Below are 21,463 nucleotides of genomic sequence, written 5' to 3' on the forward strand. Positions count from 1 at the left end.
AGGGGTATCGGTGAGGCAGAGCACAGAATATCCCTATGCATGGTGAAATGGGGATGGTATGATTGCCTCGAGGTACGCATACTCGCCTCTAAGCTGTCCAGCTTGGGTACGAATTTCGACCCAGCTGTAAAATGTCATCCCTGTTTTTCACAGACAAGGTGATTCACCAATGTACTCTGATGGACGTTGAAGTAGGAGCCCCGTCTTGCTGGCATTGGTTGGTGGACGTTAAAGATCCAATGGTATCCTTCGCAAAGAGAAGGCGAGTTATTGCCGGCACCATGGACAAATTACAAATTCCTGCCCCTAACCCTAGTCAAACATTCATGCCTGGCTAGCCACTTCATGGAAGACTTGAGCCAAAACTCTCCCCATCTCCCCATCCCCCCACTTCTCCCGTATCCCTCCCCGCCCTCTGGCCACCCCCACAAGAACGTGGGAAGAATTGTAGCCTTTAAGAAGAAGAAGAAGTTGGATGGTGAAGGTGTTATTGGTGGACTTCCAAGCAGATGGAAGATGACTTCCATATCTGTCACTGGTGTCGAGTTACAAAAATATATATATATATATATATTTTCTATATTTACCTTATTTACATTACCATTTGTGCCCACACTGGTCGACATTTCTTGTTTTTTCGTGTTTTTTGTTTTGAATAGTTTCTTCTCTGTAAATCTGTCACAACAATATCTACATTACCATTGAATTTCATATTTGGTGTACACCTGGACTTTGTGCCTGAGACTGGCTACCCCAAAACTTGTCTCCTTGATGTATAACAAATCACCTGTGCCAGATGGCTCATTGTGTAAACCACCATATTCAAAGTACCAGCAAATAATTTCCAGTCTTATTTCGAACACTGAGGCTCATGGCGCAGCTGGTATGTGTTGCATAAATGCCAACGCCATTAGTAGTTCAGGGAGCACACTCATCTTGGGTCAAAGACATGATGTCAAGCATGGTCTGACACAGTGATGGGGGGGGAAAAGTTGCCTAAAATCAAATATATCTCATGGTACTTTCTACAGCCTGTACTTTTATCACTAAGTCGTGAATATAATATACAATCCGATTTTTTTTATTGGAAATGATTGTGTGGATGCTTAAATCCAAAATTTATCAGTTTATAGCCATAGCAAGAAGTGCATGGAGACTCTCTAACCCTTAATCCCAACCACATCCCCACCCACACCAGCATCGTCCTCCAAAGCTCTTTGATGTCACAGGAATATGAAGATGCTTTGCTCGGCAGCCAGAGTGAATGGCTGATTGGTGGGGGGAGGAATGGGGGAGTTCATCGTACCATAAGAAGGTAGTAGTAATAGGTGTCCACTGTCGTGAAAATCAAGCTCAGACACGACTTGACCTCTGGGTAGGTTTAATATCATTTAGATCTGAAGTACATCCTGTAAAAAATACATTCATGCAACAGGCATTAAAATCAGAGTATTTCATGAGCAATGGTCGATTCAATATGGCAATGGTCCAATAGAGAGGACAGTCAGCGCAGCATTTAGGGGCGTACATACCATTCAAACTACAGGACTATGTCACAGTGAGTTCCGCTGGAGTGTCCGTGCGCCCCGGTTGTCCCGGGTCTTATAGACGCCCCTTTTGAAGCGAGCACACCCTGGGTTCACCTTGGTATAATTTCACTACATTCTCCCCGCCGTTGCAACCTGCCGAGCGGCAGTATAGTTCTAAGCAAGCATCAGCAATAATCGAATGGGTCACGTCAATCCACGTCATTCGGTCCACCCGTAGCGGTCGGGGCGGCGAACTTCCCTGCCAGTTCGTGTTCGGAATCTACCGGGCACGGCATCCCCAAGCCCGGAGTCCCCCGCGTCGGAATAGCCGCCGGAGGTGGGAGTCGGAGGGGGCGCCCCAGCGCCTTCGGGCACGGGAGTGGGGAACGACGGAAGTAACGGTGGTAGTTCCATAGGGGAAGCTTCGGTAGAGTCCATAGACTCGTAGACGGGTTCGTCGATATCCCTGTCGTCCCCACATGGGGCGAGATGGCGTACGGAGACCGTAGACTCGCGGCCATCCGCCGTTAACACGCGAGCATGTTCGGGATTAGCCTGGAGGACCTGCACCTTGTCAACAAGGGGGTCGTACTTGCTAGCGCGAACCGCTCGTTTGAGATAGGCGGGCCCCGGTTCAGCGAGCCAGCTGGGTAAAGATTGGATACTGCCGGAGCTTCTAGGGTGGTGGAATAGTCGTTCGTGAGGAGTCTGGTTGGTGGCAGTACATAGGAGAGCCCGGATCGAGTTTAGAGCGGCAGGTAGCGACCACGCCCATTTATCGAGGCCGAGGGTCCGGAGGCTTAGCATGACGGCCCTCCATATAATCCCATTAAAGCGTTCGATCTGCCCATTCGCTTGGGGCCGGTACGGGGTGGTGTAGCTCGAAGCGACATTATGCTGGAGCAAGTAGCCCCTCACCTCCTGGGACAGGAACACCGCACCCCGATCGGTATGCACGTAGGCCGGATACCCGAACATAGAAAACAAATTCTGCAGGCACCGAATAACCGTGGCAGCCGACATATCCCCGCACGTGTAAGCAAAGGGGAATCGTGAATACTCATCGACGATAGTGAGCAAATAGCGAGAGTTGCTCGACATTGGCAGCGGCCCTTTGAAGTCCATCGCCAAGCGCTCCCACGGTCTAGTAGCCCTAACGAGTGTCCCCATAGGAGGGTTATAAAAACGCGGTTTGAGTTCCGCACAGATCGCGCAATCACGGCAGATGCGGCGGATGTCCTCAATCGAGTACGGCAGATTGCCCTCGCGCACAAAATGCGTGAAGCGCGTTACCCCGGGATGACACATAGTGCCGTGCAAAGTGCGCAGCCCCTCCAAAGTTACAACCCCCGCGCAAGTGGCCGGCCTCGATAAGGCGTCAGCGACCAGGTTATCCTTCCCCGGGCGGTATTTGATGGTGTAGCAGAAGTCGGCGAGTTCGATACGCCAACGGGTGATTTTCCCATTCTTAATGCGCTGAGCATGTAAGGTGTCATACATAAACGCAACGCTCTGTTGGTCCGTGACGATTTGGAAACACCGCCCAAGCATATACGGCCGCCATCGCCGAATTGATTCGACGATCGCGTACGCTTCCTTTTCGATAGACGAATGCCTCCGCTCGGCGGAGGTGAGAGTCCGCGAGAAGAAAGCCACAGGGCGGCCCCCTTGGGAGAGAGTCGCCGCTATCACGTGATCTGAGGCATCACTCTCCAAAACGAAAGAGGCACTCTCGTCAATCGTCGCGACAGCGGCGCCAGCGATGTCGACTTTAAGGCCCTCGAAGGCCGCCAGGGCGGCCGGGCCCATGGGGAAAGTGTCGCAGGCCACGAGGGGGCGGAGCTTTGCGGAGAAATTTTGCACCCACTTTGAATAGTGGGCGAACAGCCCTAGAGCGCGTTTCAGCGAAGCCCGATCGCTAGGCGGAGCCATATCGAGCAAAGGGCGCAGACGCTCCTTATCCGGAGAGACGGAGCCATGGGTCACGGTGTACCCCAAAAGGTCTACCGTGCGTAGAGAGTATCGACACTTAGCCGCATTCATGGTTAGGCGATATTTCCGCGCGACCTCGAGGAAGCGTTTCAGATTAGCGTCGTGATGCTCCTGGTCATACCCACAAACCGTAAGATTGTCCAGATAGACAAAGACATTGGTCAAATTCTCCTTCGCACCGAGGTCATCCATAGCCCTCTGAAAACAAGCGACTCCGTTAGTTACCCCAAAGGGGAGTCGCGTGAACTGGTACAACCGCTGACCTGATTCAAAGGCTGTAAAGACGCGATCAGCCCTAGAGATGGGGACTTGATGATACGCACTACGCAGATCGAGAGTGCTATAAACGGAATACAGGGCCACCTGGCGTACCAGGGCGTCCATCCCCGGTAAGGGGTAGGCATCCAGCTGTGTAAAACGATTAATCGTCTGCGAATAGTCGATTACCATGCGCCGGCGGTGGGCCTCACTCCATACCACTAAGACTTGGGCCCGCCATGGTGACCTACTGTGTTCTATAATACCGTCCTTTAAGAGCAGGGCCGTTTCTTCCGCAATGAATTGCGCGTCCGCGCGAGAGTAGCGCCGCGATTTGACGGCTACAGGGGTACAATCAGTGGTCAGGTTGGGGAACAGTGAGAGAGGCTCCATGTCCATTTGAGCGAGGGCGCACACAGCGAGCGTGTCCGGCCCACCGAAGTCTATTTCCAAACGTCCATGCCGCTTAAGGAAATCAAGTCCTAACAGAACGTCAGCGCATAAAGCAGGTAATACCATGAGATACACGTCCGGGAACGTGCGTCCCTTTATCACAAGTTTCAATCGACACGCCCCTTTTGTGCTCAACCGAAGTCCCTGAGAGGCCATGAAGATCCGGCGGGTTGTCCCGAGAACCGGCCACCCATGTTGATGCACGAGTCGCTGATCGATAAAACTATCCGTGGACCCCGTGTCAATCAAAGCTTGCGCAAAAACGCCCGCGACCGTGAGCGGAATGATGGCCTGCGCAAGGCCGGCAGACCCGGCAGGTATTGTACCGGCCGGGCGAGAAGATCGCGCCTCGCGGGTGGATCCCACGCCGGCTGCAATCCTTCGGGCAGCGTCGGCAGGTTGGGCCTCAGCAGGAGCATTGAAGTCAGTTGGCTCATCAGCAGATTCATTTGCTAGAGTGGGTGTGTGTAGGTCGTAAGAGCCGCCGCCAGATGGCGCTCGAGTCACGTGAGAAAGATCTCTGCCGTCTGCAGATTCATATGCCAAAGTGGGTGCATGTAATTCGTAAGAGCCGCCGTCAGATGGCGCTCGAGTCACGTGAGAAGGATCGCTGCCGTCTGCAGATTCATATTCCAAAGTGGGTGCATGTAATTCGTAAGAGCCGCCGTCAGATGGGGCTCGAGTCACGTGCTGCGTTTGCCACACATCGAGAGGAGTTTCCAAAGCAGGAGCATGTCGCTTGTTTGAAGTAGGCGTTCGAACGCCAGTCAAGGTCGGTCGCGCTGCGGCCGGTCACGTTCGCGCCATTTGTTTCGGCGGCCTGGTGTATCTCACCAAGGTCGGGCGTGCAGCCAGAGGCCCGCGAGAAGGAGAGCGGCTCATCAAAGCCGAGTGAGGCGCCCCGTCCGGCGCTCGATCCGTTGGCTCCGCGATGAGCCCATTCAAGGTCGCGCGGGGACGCGTGCCCCGAGCGGCCTTCCTGCAGACCTTTGCAAAATGGCCCTTGGTGGAGCACAGTTGGCATGTAGCCTCCCGGGCCGGGCATTCAGAGCGAGGGTGCTGCCGATTCCCGCAAAAATAACACTTTGCATACCGGTCAGGCGGTGGCCGGGCAGCGGCGGCAGCAGTGAGGCCGGAAGCGGAGTCCGCTTCAGGAGCTCCCGGAGACTCGGCCGTGATGGTCGGGTCCTCCGTATCCTCGGCGGTAGCCCTCTCCGGTCGCGCGAGTTGTGAGGTCCCCGCCACGACTCGTGGGTGATCATATGCGGTGGATTGTTCTCGGGCATCTGTATATACGTAGTGCCTCCGTAAATGTCAGATCCGCGACCTCCAGGAGTCAGAGCCGCAAGACTCCAGAATTAATTCCGGAGATGAATGAATCTCGGAGCAAGTCGTCCTGCACTTGCTCGTGGGTCCGGACGTCCTGCACGCAGTCCGCCAACAGGTAGCGCAACTCCTGCGCGAAGCGATCGATCGATTCAGATGGTTGTTGTCGCCGCTGGGAGAGTTGATGCCGGCCGTGCACAGCGCTCCGTGTCTTTACGTATAGGCGCTTCAGCTCGGCCAGAGCCGTAGCGTACGTCTCAAATCGAGAAATGTTCCGGAAAACGGTGTGATAGACCTTCGACTGTAACACGGACAGCTTCATCGCAGCGGTGGGCTCTGTTTCGTGAGCAGCAAAGTAATTCTCCAGCGTTTTGAGCCAGTGTGTGAACTCCGATGCTGATCCCTCAGCTTGAGAGTCGGCTCCGAGAATCGGTACCACGATCATCTTGTGGTCAGCCATTCCGGCGATCTAAATGATATTAAATGTCGTGAAAATCAAGCTCAGACACGACTTGACCTCTGGGTAGGTTTAATATCATTTAGATCTGAAGTACATTCTGTAAAAAATACATTCATGCAACAGGCATTAAAATCAGAGTATTTCATGAGCAATGGTCGATTCAATATGGCAATGGTCCAATAGAGAGGACAGTCAGCGCAGCATTTAGGGGCGTACATACCATTCAAACTACAGGACTATGTCACAGTGAGTTCCGCTGGAGTGTCCGTGCGCCCCGGTTGTCCCGGGTCTTATAGACGCCCCTTTTGAAGCGAGCACACCCTGGGTTCACCTTGGTATAATTTCACTACATCCACAACCATCCTTCGGCCGAAGCCCTCACTTTTTTCATCCGTCCTCACCTTTTCACCTTTATTCGTTTTTAAATTTGTTTTCTCTGCAACTGATTGAGCAATTGACGTGAAACGTTCAGCACAGGAGCGCCTAGCCGTGGAGAATTAAAAAAAATTTTTTTTACATGATGATTGGATGGAAAATGCAGCTAGTTGCCCAAAAATTTTTTTTCCCCTGCAGTTATGGGTTGCAGGGTGTTTCATGTATCATTAATAAACGGCCTCGACTTCGCTTCACTTAGTCTAGGCTGAATTATTTATTCCACTCCCTGGGAATTTGCAAGAAATTCGAAAGAATTGGGAGAGTTCTTGGTTTTTATGCCTCTGCTGATGAAACATTATGTTTTTGGGTTGTCTGTGCGTCCGTGATAGGTCTTCGTTACTACGATAACTTAAGAATGGCTGAATGGATCCAAGTCAAGCTTGGTACAAGTATCTATAATGATATATAAAGATGAACTGATTTAGTTAATCTGTCAAGAGATCAAAGGTCAGAGGTTATGTTAGGTAAAATGCTGTTACCGCGATAACTTGTGAACCAGTAATGGGATTTTGAGCAAACTTGATTTAAGTAATGTGACAGGCAAGAGCATTACTTTTTAATTTGGCCAGGTTTCCAGCACACAATGCCTGCCTACTTTTGTGAAAGACGAGTCGGATGTTTAACTTTCACTAGCATATGCTGTCAAGTGGGTTGCCAAACTTAATTGCTTTCTGAAGAATGACACAAATTGATGTAACACCCTGTCTGTGAACCACCAGGGTAATACTGTAGTTGGTAGTTGGGAATCAACCCCGGACTAGCTCAATGGTGTGCGCGTGTGCCATCTCTGCATTCATAAACCAGTTTACTGCTTCCATGTTTTTTGTTTTTTGTTTTGTTTTTTTTTTCCCCCAACTTTCAGCCAAGAATAACAACACCCACAAAAATTAACGTGCATCATTATCAGAGGGTCAAACATCTGAAACGCGAGATTTTGTAAAACACCTTACCCCACACAGTTGAGAAAAAGGACATTTGAAGGGTCTTTTCAATTCTTGCTCATTGTCTTTCCGAGCACGATTTATATTAGCTTTGTTCATGATCTGCGAATAACAGGTGTGATGGCAACCGTACATAGTTGATGGGTCAAACGAAACAATCCATGGTTGAACCTGCTGCCAACTCTTCTCGGAGAAACTGATGTAAAATCGATCTTTAAGAAAAGGATGCACCAAACAAACAGCTATTTTGGACCAAGTGAGCTCTGTGGATGCATCGCTGGGCACCGCCATTTGTATGAATCTCACTGTTACTCCGCCCTCAGTGTGCGGCAAATTAGATTGGTTGAGATGGCGTAAATTTTTTCACAAGTATTATTAAACTACAAGTTTTTGGAAGTGCAAACGGGTGATTTGTGTTCCACAGTATTCAAATATATATTTCGTTTGAAATAAAATGAAAGTTTTAAAGGTTGTAGAAAGAATAAAACAAACCTTCTTTTTTTTGTATACAGAGATTAGGCTCGGCTAAGAGCTAACACATAAAACACGAAAACATGCATGACACATAAAACATACAATAAAGGGAGCGGGAGACGAGGGGGAGAGAGAAAAAAGCAAACAAACACAATAATAGTAGAGAACAGGGATGTCTGTAGATCTGTGGAAGGGAGAGGACTGGTGGGTGTGGGGAGGGGTACATGGTATAAAGCAAATGAACACTACTAGGAATTTTAGGAATGAAGTCGGAGACTTAGAGGTGGCTTTGAGCTGTTTTAATGGGGGTAGAAAAGATCAAGGTTTTGCATTGGAGAAATAGATGGTGGTGAACAGCTGCTTTGAAGACTTGGAGGGAGGAGTGGGATTGAAGAGAGTGTGGGAGTTTGTTCCAGAGGTGGGAGAAAAGGGGACAGAAAGAGTTAAGGTGAGCAGAGAGTCACCAGAAGTGTTTCACCAGAAGAGGGTTTCTGGCAGATCTTGTGCGTCCTGCAGGAATATTTGGGGGGACATAGCGCAGACAGAGTAGGGGGAGCTAGGCCGGAGAGGAGGCTATAGAAGACAGAAAGACCACCAACCTGCCTGCGGTGAGAGAGTGAAAGGCCCTCAGAATCAGCTTCATCGTGGGAGATACCAATGATTCTGGATGCTTTGGTGTCTACAGTGTGAAGCCGAGCTAGGTGTGAGGCCGGAGCACCAGCCCACAGGGGAGAGCAGTACTCCATCATGCTGCGGATGAAAGCTTTGTATGTGGTGAGGAGCTCAGAAGTGCCCAGATAGGACTTTGCACGACGGGGGATGCCCAGTCGGCGACTGGCTTTGAAGGCCAGCTTGGAAATGTGGTTTTATTTGGAAATTTACCACCGTTGATGCACCCTCTTTTACACCACATTATTTAACACATTGTATGAGTTATTTATACCTGTTGTTTGTGCCATTTATAATATCCCTAAAAATAGCAAGTTTCCTCATTGGAATGATTTTCAATGTCGTTTTACAGACAGACAGACTGAGACTCTAACAATTGCTTTACCGTGAGTATGCATTCGCACTCAGGATGTGACTCCAGACAATTTGTCAAATTCTCAGCCAAAATACTGCTAAACTGCAGCTTTGTGTTTTGATTTGTGTTCAACAGTTTTCGAAATATAAAATTCAATTGAAGCTGGAACGGCACTCGGTAGAGCGCATACCTCTGCCAAGCTGAACAGTTTACGTTTTGTATCCCACTGATGGGTCAGATCTGGATTTGGACCTGGACCAAAATCGAAACGGCTTGTTCTTGTCACCTAACCAACTCATCCACCTAGTTTTGGCATAACTCATCCACAACCTTTTTGAATATCATGCTGTATATAGTTTTTGGGCCCCATATCTCAATTGTGAAGAATGACTTTAAATATTTTTTTTGTAATTCTTGCATCCGGATTTTGATATTCACCAAAATCGAATCAATTTGTCCTTTTCACACAACCAACCTGTCCACCAGGTTCCGTCCGAATCCGTCCATAACTTTTTTAGATATCCTGTCGCAGATAGACAAATGGGTCAAAACGTAACCTCCATCCCCCTTTGGTGCTGGAGGTAATGAAGTAGGTTCCTCAGTCATAGAAATAGAAGCAATAAATTGCTTAACCCCACTTTGTGCTACACATGTGGAGTAATGAGTTTGGAACAGTTTCCCTCTCATAAAAGAAACATAAAAACGCTTTGTAAGTTTCCATTCTAATGGCAATTGTGATCTTGTGTTGGGAAGCAATGTCAGGGCACAGTGCACCTCTAAGTAGGAACCTTTGCTTTGGAAAACCAAGATAATTGGAAAGGCGTGCTGGGGGGGAATTTCATCCAAGTTCCGAATGCTATTTAGCCTTTAAAATTGTTTGGTTGTCACAGCATCCGAAGGGCATTGCTTTGGAATTTTCCAGGGTTCCAGTGCACAACGGCCTATTTTTGTGAAAGACAAGTCAAATCTTTAACGTTCACAAGCAAATGCTGTCGAGTGGGTTGCCAAACGTGTAATGCCCCTCCGAAGGATGACGCAAATTGATGCAACGCCCTGCCTGTGAACCACCTGGGTTATAGTCGGTCGTTACAGATATGAATCAACGTCAGACTAGACAGCTCCATGGTGTGTGCCGCCTCTGCATTGTTAAGCCAGTTTACTGCTTCTGTGTGTTTTTTTTCTCTTTTCATTTTTTTTCTTTTTTGACTTTCGGCCAAGAATAACATCAGCCACAAAAATAAACATTTCTCATTAGCAGAGGGTCAAACATCTGAAATGACTTTGGAACTGTTGCCGTCACATAAAAGAAACATGAAATGCTTTGTAAGTTTCCATTTTAATGCCAATTGTGATCTTGTGTTGGAAAGCAATGTCAGGGCACAGTGCACCTTCGCGTGTGAGCTTTTGCTTTGGAAAACCAAGATAATTGGAAAAGCAAAAGCTGGATTTCAGTCAAGTTCTGAATGCTATTCAGGCTTTGAGATATTCCAACCAATATAACCATAACCCTGATAAAGGGAAGAGAAGGAGAAGAAGAATAATAAGAAGAAGAAGAAGCATCTGTTCAGTCCATTAACAGGCAGGCTGCAGAATCTTCCATGGCCGCTGAGAGTAAGACATTGGTCAACCATCTGAAACTTGAAATTCAATCCTGGTCACTTTCCCTCTCCACAAATATCACTTGGCTGATGTTTGAATTCACATCTGTGAACAACATATGGTGGAGGTGCACTTCCTGGAACTCCTCGGCCTTCCCTAAAATGCTGTGGGTTGATCACACCTCCAAGCTGGCCTCGAGGGCTGTGGTGGCACTTTTGGAATCCTTCACAAACCTTCCTTGAAATGTATTCATCTCCTAACGGTGTACAAGGAATGAATTGATCTGTAGGGCCATAGATTAGCCTTTGTCTCTCCTTTTTGGGTTACTGCTCTTGCAAATCTGGAGGCAATGTCATCGAATACCCGAAGAGCAATCGGTATTGTTTTGCAGAAGGCCTAAACACCGGTCTTTCACTCAAGTTTTGTTAGTTGCCTTGTGGACTTGTACTGCCGCTTGTCTTCACCTCCCCTCCACCTCCCCCTGCCCCCAAACCTCCCACCTCTTCTGCTCTTTCAGGAGTTTGCCCTTATCCAGCCCTGCCACATTGCACACATATCTAGCAACACATACCTTGTTACCTTTCTAAAATGCAGCTTCACTGCTCACCCATCTCAATTATTCCTTCATTCTTTTCCCCCTGTCTGTGTAATCATCTTCCACAATCCTCCAGCATTTCTCTTCCTTCCAAATTTTAAGGGGCCATCCCACCGCAATGTTTCCCTTTTTCCAATTTCAACTCGATAATCCTTTTTATTGTCAATGACGTTTCACATCTATCCACATCTTTTGTATTTCTCTCTGCATTTAGATGTCTTGTCTGTTTGCATGCTCTTCTCTGCCTCATTGTGGCGTTTTTCTCCATTCTTGTTGTTCTGCCTGTTTGTTTGTCCTTTTCCTGTTTGTCTGCATCCCTCGTCAACCTGTTAATCTCAGCTCCTTTGTCATTGCATGGACCGATCATCCTCTGTTGTCTTTCTCTGCCTCTCTTCCTTGATAAATGACCTGTTGCCAAAATATCTATTGTGTGATGTCAGATTAAAGTGATCATGTGAAAAGTCAAAAAAACATCTCTTGATGTAATTTAATTTGGAGGATATTGTCATCAGAACGCTTCTGTTGAGAGCGGTGGCACACGAGCATGCCAGGAGTATGTATGTTTTACATGATTGTTTACAGCTGAGCGAGTTCAAACAAGGCAGGATTGTTTGGCTCGGAGAGGCAGCACTCTCTCTCTCTGTCCAGGAAACTGCAACGATTTTGAGGTACATCGCAGGAGCAGTGCGTCTTTATTATAACCAATGTATCCAATAAATCGCCAACACCTGGCTGATAGATTAATAAGGGGTGTTCTTTACAAGAAAATTGCTGTGTAATTACCATTTCTAATGAATGAGCCAATTTCGGCCTGCATGTTGCTGGTGGGATGCGCGACGAATGCAATGAACGTACAGATGTAAGTAAGCTCCACTGAAAAAACAAAATTGATGACATTGTACGCTTTCCGTTCATCCCAGTGTGTAGATCATTGTACACAAGATTCTAGTGGAACATTAAAGGACGATATCGGTGACACAATTGGCATTTGACGTTCAGTGGTGATTTTGTGTTGGAATTATGTGCGTGTAACAATCCCACTTTGACTATCTTTTGAGCAATACCAGAGGCCAGCACAGAAGCGCAAACGATACGGCCGAGTTGTTCTCAGGCAATTTCAGCAAAAAGTTTCAAGTTGTCCATTCAACTCTACCTACTCCTGCTCCAAAGTTTCCCAGCATCATTGATGCTATTATACAGCCAATTCAGTGACATCAAGCAGGTGGCACCTGCCTACAGTGCTGCAGATCTGTACTTTCAACATGTCGAGCTGAATTTTTCCATTACAGCTATAATGCTAGAATGGCACTCGGAAGAGAGCATACCTCCGCCAGGCTGAACAGTTTACATTTTGTATCCCACTGATAGGCCGGATCTGGATCCGGACCAGAACAAAATCTAATCGCTAGTTCTCGTCACCTAACCAACTCGTCCACCTAGTTTTGTCACAATCCATCCACAACTTTTTCAAATGTCATGCTGCATATCACGTTGGGGCCCCACCACTCAATGGTAAACGATCACTTGAAAATTTTAAAGACTCTCGGATCCGGATTCTGACATTCACCAAAATCAAGTCGATTCATCCTTGTCACACACCCAACATGCCCACCAAGTTTCGTCCGAATCTGTCTACGACAACGTTTTGAGATATCGTATATATAGTTTTTGGCCCAATCTCTCAATGGTGAAGAATCACTTTTAAAAAATTATTGTATCTGGATCCAGACAGATCTTTAACCAAAATATAATTAATTCATCCTTGTCACACATGCAACTTGTCCACCAACTTTCGTCCTAATCCGTCCTCAACTTTTTGAGATATTGTGCTCACAGACAAACACACACAGATAGACAGGGGTGAAACGTAACCGCCATCCACTTTTCGCGGCAGAGGTGTTGAGTCATATACAAAGCTAACTACGCAGGTGTATCTTGTCCACAAGAAACAGGTCAAGTCAGATCCAGCCAACTATCACCCACTCGGCCTATTTCCAAAGTCGACAGCAAAATGATGGCATGTGTTATCTATCAACAGTTCCATCCAGAAACCTCTGAAAACAAGCAGCGCGCTCATGGAAGTTTGGTGTGTTGATGGAAGCTGAATTGTTCATGATCATTTTGCTCCTGACATACTCACAGCCCTTATCCAACATGGACACGAGCTAGAAGCCAGAGGAAAAGTGAGAATTTCTGTCCTTGACGCCAAGGCAACATTTGATTGATTGTGGCACCGTGGAGCCTTTGTAGGATCAATGGAGATCAAATGGGCCTCGAAGAGCCTTCTCTCTCCACTGTTACGGATTCGGCACTTATTATTATTATTGCTGTTATTATTATTATTGTGGGTTCGAAGTATTATGGGTATTGTTGTTTAAGGGAAATGGTTATTGTGGTTAAAAGGTTAAAAGTGCTCATGGTAAAATGAGACAGGAAATCGGATCGTGACCCGGAAGAAAAAAGAGGAGGAGGAGGAGGAGGAGGAGGAAGAAGAAGACTAAAGGAAAAGAAAGACGTGCCTTGAAGCTCTGGACGGAGCGTGGTTGAGCGAACGTCGAGAGTGGACTTTGAGTCCTTGAAAGGAAGTTCGAGCAATAGGTGATATCGCCGGAGTATTGTGGAGCCTGCGTAGACGGGTATCGGCATTGAGATTCCAGAGAATCCTTGCCTAGACGCTCTGGCTCGAGTGAGGGCCGTCCGCCATTTCGCCCCGCGCGCTACCTTCATCGGAAAAGGTTTTTGTCGCGTCGGTTGGGCTTATCCTCCGGTGGTTTGCCGGGGACAGCTGTGCAATAAAGCGGTGTCTGAAGATTGCACTGCGGTTCGCTGATTGAACGGTGCAGGTGCACGTCTGGATCGCGTCTTTGGGAGTTCCCTTTCTACCGCAAGTTTGCTGGGTGTTGGACCACCTGACTTCTGTGTCGCTTCGACCGTCTACGCCTCGGTTGCTTGATCGGACATTGTTCCAACGATCGCCAGAGCGCATCAACTTCGCCTTGGAGGGTTATAGAGACATTGAGGAGGGCTCGGTTCCGTTTCCTGGGAGTGCCGTGAGTTTGGGGTTACCATCTTAAGATATTGATTGTAGGGTTGATTGCCACCATTGTTGTATGGTTCTTTTTGTGTGCTTTTAATATAATATTTGTGCATTGACAACCAAGGGTGTGGTTTCCTTATTGGTTTGGATTGTTTCCTTTGAGGGTTTCATGGATGGTTTCATTAGTGATTGATTTCGACACGGAATAACATCTATATCTTTCTGCCGGGGTTCCTCTCGGGGTTCGGAGGCTACCGAGACCAGGAGATTGCAGAGGACCCCGTAACACCACATATGGCAGAAGTTCCTCAAGAATGTTCCAACCACATTCATTTGTTTCATGAATGATCTCTTGCATTCATGCATTCATTCATTGTTATGCAGCAGCTGGCCTTGGGATTGAATATTTTCCCGGGAGTGCAGCAATGCCGTTAATGCAGCGCCTCCTTGTCTATTAGTGCAGGAATTTGGAATTTAGTCAGGATGCCAGCACACAATGGCCTACTCTTGCTAAATACACTGTGGGATCTTTAAAGTCCACAGGCAAATGCTGGCAGACGAGACCCTGGTTTGACATCCCACCCAGCCTTCGGCACACCCAGTTATGCAACATCTGGCCTATGAACCACCAGAATGACGGTTTATACTTGTCATGAATTGAATACACATTAGAAAGCTACAAGCAAGGTAAGTACACTACCTCTGAACCAACCTGCCAGCGCATAAACAACCTTATAAAGTTTGGTGTGTGACTTGGTTTGTTACATCCTCCACCGAAGTTGGACGGGGGTTATATTTTCACTCCTGTCTGTTTGTGAGAACAATATCTCAAAACGTTATGGACTGATTCGACGAAACTTGGTGGACAGGTTGGGTGTGACGAGAACGAATTTATTTGATTTTGGTGAAGGTCCTGATGCTGATCCGGCCTGTCAGTGGGATGCAAAACGTAAACTGTTTTTTTTTTTTTTTTTTTTTTGTATACTGAATCGAGGCTCGTGAAAGAGCTAACATTTATTTCACAAACAAACAAACAAAACAAACCAGACAAACAAAATATACAAAAAGAGGGAGCAGAAGACAAGATGGGGAGAGAAGGGGAAGCCCACAACCACAACATTTGAGAGCAGGGAGAAGTGTGGGAGGGAGAGGGCTTGGGGGCAGGAGGCGTGGGAGGGGGAGGGGGGGGGGGGGGGGGGAAGAGGTATAAAACACAAGGTGACCGAAATTAGCGGGGGTAGAAAAGATCAAGGTTTTGGATGGGGGAGGATAGGAGATGGTGGTGAACAGCTGTTTTAAAGACCTGGAGGGTGGAGTGGGATTGAAGAGAGTGAGGGAGTTTGTTCCAGAGGCGGGAGAAAAGGGGAATGAAAGAGTGAAGGTGAGCAGAAAGTCTTGATTTTGGCAGTTTAACCATAAGAGGGTTGCAGGCAGATCTTGTGCGACCTGTAGGAATATTTGGGGGACAGCCCAGAGAGGGCTGGGGGGGCAAGGCCAGAGAGGAGACTGTAGAAGACGGAAATACCACCAACCTGCCTGCGGTGAGTGAGTGAAAGGCCCTTGGAGTTAGCTTCATCGCGGGAGATTCCAATGATTCTGAACGCTTTGGTTTCAACAGCGTGAAGACGGGCTAGGTGTGAGGCAGGAGCACCAGACCAGAGGGGAGAGCAGTATTCCATAGAGCTGCGGATGAAAGCCTTGTATGTGGTGAGGAGCTCAGGTGTGCCAAGGAAGGACTTCGCACGACGGAGGATGCCCAGTCGGCGACTGGCTTTGGAGGCCAGATTTGAAATGTAGTTTTCCCAGGAAAGATCATGGCAAATAGTGAGACCCACAAGCTTGAGTGACAGAACTTCTTGGAGAGGATTATTCAGAAAGTGGATGGGAGGGTTTTCCAGTCGGTCTTTTCGGAGAGACATCGTAAGAGTGTGAGATTTATCAGGATTGAAAGACATGTTCCATTTGTTTGCCCAGTCTGTGATTTTGTCCAGGTCTGCAGAGAGTGAGGAGGCTGCAGACTGCCGATCTGAGGGATGAGGAATGGAGCGACAGAGAGTAGAGTCGTCAGCAAAGAGATAGAGAGGATTTTCAAGAGAGTCAGAGAGATCATTGATGAAGACCAGAAAAAGCACAGGGCCCAGAACACTACCTTGGGGAACTCCAGCCTGAACAGGAAGAGGAGATGAGAGAAACCCATTCAGGGCCACACGTTGACTACGACCAGAGAGGAAGTCCGCCAGCCATGCGTGGAGATTTCCATGGATACCAAAGGAGGAGAGTTTGGTGAGCAGAGCAGGGTGCCAGACCGTATCGAAGGCACGTGAAATGGCAAGGGACAGCTCTAATTTCCTGTTTGGCATTGAGGACCTCCATCCATTGTTGAGAAAGCAGAAGCAGCACGTCCAGAGTAGAGTGACCAGGTCTGAAACCAAATTGATGATCAGAGATCAAGCCATTGGAGAAGAGGAAAGATTTCATATCTGAAGCAATGATGGATTCCATGACTTTGCTGATAATTGGGAGAAGGCTGATTGGTCTGTAGTTGCTGGGATCTGTTTTTGCACCTTTTTTGTGCAAAGCGGTGATGTTGGCTGATTTCCAACCAGATGGCAGATGACCTTGAGCAAAAGAGAGGGTGAAGAGAACAGAGAGAGGGAGTGAAAGAGCGGAAGAACATGATTTTAGGACCCGTGGGCTGATGCCGTCAGGACCAGTTGCAGAATCCGAGTCGAGGGTTGACAGAAACTTTTCCACCTTGTCAGGAGGAAAGGACACAGAGTCCAGGAGCAGCTGGGTACGACTGGGTACGGTGGGTACAGAGAGGGATGGGTTTGGGACACAAGATTTAGAGGCAAACACAGAGTTGAGGCATTCAGCTTTTTCACGTGCGGAGTCAGCCGATAAGCCGTTTGAGGTGAGGGAGGGGATGGAGGGGGAACAAACACCAGAAACAGATTTGACCAGATGCCACCAGGATTTGGAAGAGGGAGACAGATAAGAGAGTTCGGTCTTGAGAACGGTGAGATATTGTTTCCTGGCTCTCCTGAGGGTGGACACACACTTGTTTCGGGCTTTGTGAAAGGAAATGTTCAGCCTGATGGAGGTACGTGCTCTACTGAGTGCTGTTCTAGTTTGTATGTAGATTTGCCAAATATAAATATCAAGAGCGGGAAAAATCGTCAAGATGTAAAATTATATTCCTCAACATATATTCATGTCGAATGGCCATCTTTGCTTTGTGTTCAGGATAATGCACTTGTTTCTGCCCAAATGTGATGCTTTCAACCTCTTCATGGAATTGCAGTGTACTCAAAGGTTGTCCCGTATTGTCCTTCCTGCATATAGACAAGCTCTGGTGGACTACTGGATGTTCTTTGCAGACATTACCAGGACATTATGTGCCTGTCATTTGCGGATGATGGTGGCCATTTTGTCTCTGGAGGGAAGGACAACCTGGCCATTGTATGGAGTTTGGCAGGGTGAGTGACAATGAACACAAGATGCACCAAAAATATTTGAGAATCTTGGGGGGGGGGGGGGGGGGGTGATGTTTATTAATTTAATTTGGTTGTTAACAAACATCTTTATATGTATTGTAAGAGGCAGTGAACTTTTGGACCATACACATAATTGATATGCAAGACAGGTTGGGAGATTTCAGAGGATGACTTCAAGAAATGAATACGGAGAGAAGGACATGCGATAAAGGAGAGTTGTAGAGTTGGAAGGACTTATGAGGGAGGGGGGGTTGGAAATGGGGGGGGGGGGGGGGGTCTTCTTGATCGGTTTTTTATTTCCTCCTTATTTGCTGACATTATTTTCGATAACCCCTTTACTGTGAAATACCTCAAATTAGGAAAATTGAAGCGGCTAACCGTCATAGGTCTGCGGTATCTTTCATTAGGATACTGCGTAATGGAGAGCCAAGACATGTCTGGAATCAACATACATTGCCCGTCATGGATGTGTGCTGTGGAGTTGGTGGAGTCAGAGCTCGGGTCGCAACTGCGTCACTCGACCAGACGGCCAAAGTGAGTTCATGCTGCGTGTGGGTTTTCTTTTTTTTAATCGTGATGTAATTTTTTTGTATACCAAGTCTAGGCTCGTATAAGAGCTAACACACAGAACATATAACAAATGGTGAAGGAGACAAGAGGGGGTGAGAGGGAATTACAACAACAGTATGGAACAGGGACTTCAGGAGATCTGTGGAAAAGAGGGCTCGGGTGGGGTACACAGGATAAAGAAGATGGACACTACAGGGGATTTCAGGAAAGAAGTTGGAGATTGAAAGAGGTGGGTTTGGTTGGAATTAATGGGGGTAGGAAAGATCATGGTTTTGGATGGGGGAAGATATAAGATGGTGGTGCACAGCTGCTTTAAAGACCTGGAGGGAGAAGTGGGATTGAAGAGAGTGTGGGAGTTTATTCCAGAGGCAGGAAAAAAGAGGAGTGAAAGAGTGAAGGTGAGCAGAGAGTCTTGATTTTGGCAGTTTCACCAGGAGAGGGTTTCTGGCTGACCTTGTGTGTGCTGCAGGAATATTTGGGGGACAGATCACAGACAGAGCAGGGGGAGCAAGGCCAGAGAGGAGTCGGTAGAAGACAGAAAGACCACCTTACCCACCTGCGGTGAGAGAGAAAGGCCCTCATAATCAGGGGCTCTTCATCGCGGGAGATTCCAATGATTCTAAAAGCTTTGGTTTCTACAGCGTGAAGCCGAGCTGGATGTGAGTCAGGAGCACCAGCCCAGCTTCACTCCATGAAGCTGCAGATGAAAGCTTTGTGGTGAGGAGCTCAGAAGTGCCCAGAAAGGACTTTGCATGACGCAGGATGCCCAGTCGGCGACTGGCTTTGGATGCCAGCTTGGAAATGTGGTTTCCCCAGGAAAGATCATGGCAGATAGTGAGACCCAAAATCTTGAGTGACAGAACTTCTTCGAGAGTATGGTTGAGAAAGTCGATGGGAGGGTTTTCCAGACGGTCTTTTAGGAGAGACATAGTGCGAGTGTGACATTTGTCCTGATTGAAAGACATGTTCCACTTGTTTGACCAGCTTACAATTATTGTTTGTTTGTAAGCAGGATATCTCAAAAGGTTATGGATAGATTCAGCCAAAACATTGTGGACAGGTTACGTGTATGACAAGGATGAATGTATTAGGTTCCTGTGAAGATCCGGATCTGGATACGATAAACTTTTAAGTGTTTCTTCACTATTAAGAGATGAGTGCAAAAACGATACATAGCTGGCTGAGAAGCAGACAACTTTATTAACCCTTCTGATCCTTCCTGAATTGAAAGACCATCTGGTGTACCGAAGTCCCCTCTGGAGACCATGATCAAAAGTTCCTGGTAAACCATTGCATGATTTGCTCAAGGAATAGAACATGCTTTACTCAGCACCGACGTGATAGTCGAGCGAAAGAAGTCATTCGTGGGTAAATCTCATGTGACATCTTATTATAATAGAGCAAACGTATATGGTTCGCTATGTATGTATGTATGTTTATATGTGATGAAAACGTCTTCTTCTTCTTCAAATAAAATTACCACCCTCTTAATTAACCCTCTTAATTGCGTTAAGACTTCTGAGACCCCTCAGACCTTTGATGACCCTTTAATGCCCCCAAGACCCTTCAGACCACCAAGACCCCTGAAGACCCAAAATACCCTGAAGACCCCCACAGACCCCAAAGACCCAAAATACCCTTCAAGGCCCTGAGGCTCAAAAAGACCCTGAATACCCAAAGACCCAAAATACCCTGAAGACACAAAAACACCCCGAAGACCCAAAACACCCCGAAGACCCAAAACACCCCGAAGACCCAAAACACCCCGACGACCCAAAACACCCCGACGACCCAAAACACCCCGACGACCCAAAACACCCCGAAGACCCAAAACACCCCGACGACCCAAAACACCCCGACGACCCAAAACACCCCGAAGACCCAAAACACCCCGACGACCCAAAACACCCCGAAGACCCAAAACACCCCGACGACCCAAAACACCCCGAAGACCCAAAACACCCCGACGACCCAAAACACCCCGACGACCCAAAACACCCCGAAGACCCAAAACACCCCGAAGACCCAAAACACCCCGAAGACCCAAAACACCCCGAAGACCCAAAACACCCCGAAGACCCAAAACACCCCGAAAGGCCCAAAACACCCTTAAAGGCCCAGAGGATCCAAAAGACCCAAAAGACCCCAAAATGGTCAAAGATGCCTACCCCTCTGAAACGACGTGCGGTGAGGCGCGCTGTCACGCGAGTAGACACAATTGTAAGGCAAATCCGAGGTGACTTTTGGGCAGTCCCATTGACATCAAAGCCATCGCCTATGATGTGCACAGACAAATCACTTCAGCATGTGGACAGTTTTACAATAATACAGGTCTCTACACATTCCAAAAAAGAAGTGGGCAATGTCCTCTGAAATTGCCACTTAAGGAGCCTCCATTTGCTGGCACATTCTCCTTACAATCGCAGCAGGTTGGGGAAGATGTGGCAAATGTCTGCCAAGTATGTTGACAGTAATATGTGCGACGATCATGGCAGATCATATAATTTTGTATTTCTGAAAAGGTAAAAGCTTAATTGCTCGAGATGTATGTAGATGTCTGCATCACCCTTTATATTACACTGAAGAGTGAAGGTGAGCAGTGATTCTTGATTTTGTTAGTTTCACCAAAGAGGGTTGCTTGGGGGGGGAGAGGGAGAGGGGGTAAAGGACAACAACAACAACAACAACATGCATTTTAAGGCCATTTTCCCTGCAAGAGTGGGGGTTAGCCTTGCGGTCCCCATGACAATCTTCTCCATTTTGCCCTATTTTCTGCATCTCTCCTTGTTTAACCCCCTTGCCCGCATTTCTTCTTCCACCATCTTTAGCCAAGTCTTTCTCGGTCTTCCACGTCCTCTACTTCCTTCTACATTCATTTCCATCACTCTTCTCAACCAGTCACTTTCATCCTTCCTCAACACATGACCAAGCCATCTCAACCTGTTCCTCTTGACAGCATCAATCACAGACTCTATTCCCATCATCTTTCGCAATTCATCATTTGTCTTCCTCTCTCTCAACGACAATCCGCACATCCACCGAACCATTCGCATTTCCACCCTTTCCAGCCTTCGTTGCTGCTCGACATTCATGACCCATGTCTCGCTCCCATAAATCATAACACTTCTCACACATGCAGCATACACCTTTCCCTTCAGCTTCAACGACACTCCCCTCCTCATCAGCACACCACTCAGTTCCCCGAAACTTCTTCCATCCACATCTCACTCTAGCAACCGTTGCCGAGTCTGATCCACCTTCTCCATTCAGCAT

The 21,463-nt window shown here is 47.6% G+C and overlaps 1 protein-coding gene across 2 annotated transcripts in view; it reads left to right on the top strand.

Annotated features, from left to right (window-relative positions):
* WDR18 (WD repeat domain 18) overlaps positions 1-21,463 on the top strand; it is a 77,647-nt gene that overhangs the window by 19,029 nt on the left and 37,155 nt on the right. For both annotated transcript variants that reach the window (XM_068108817.2, XM_068108827.2), the window contains exons 3-4: positions 17,469-17,602; positions 18,028-18,154. In XM_068108817.2, the coding sequence (XP_067964918.2) occupies positions 17,469-17,602; positions 18,028-18,154 (261 nt within the window). The remainder of the gene's footprint in view (positions 1-17,468; positions 17,603-18,027; positions 18,155-21,463) is intronic.

The sequence above is a fragment of the Myxine glutinosa genome, chromosome 1 (genome assembly GCF_964187855.1).
Source record: "Myxine glutinosa chromosome 1, kmMyxGlut1.1, whole genome shotgun sequence".
In the NCBI taxonomy this organism is placed as follows: domain Eukaryota; kingdom Metazoa; phylum Chordata; class Myxini; order Myxiniformes; family Myxinidae; genus Myxine; species Myxine glutinosa.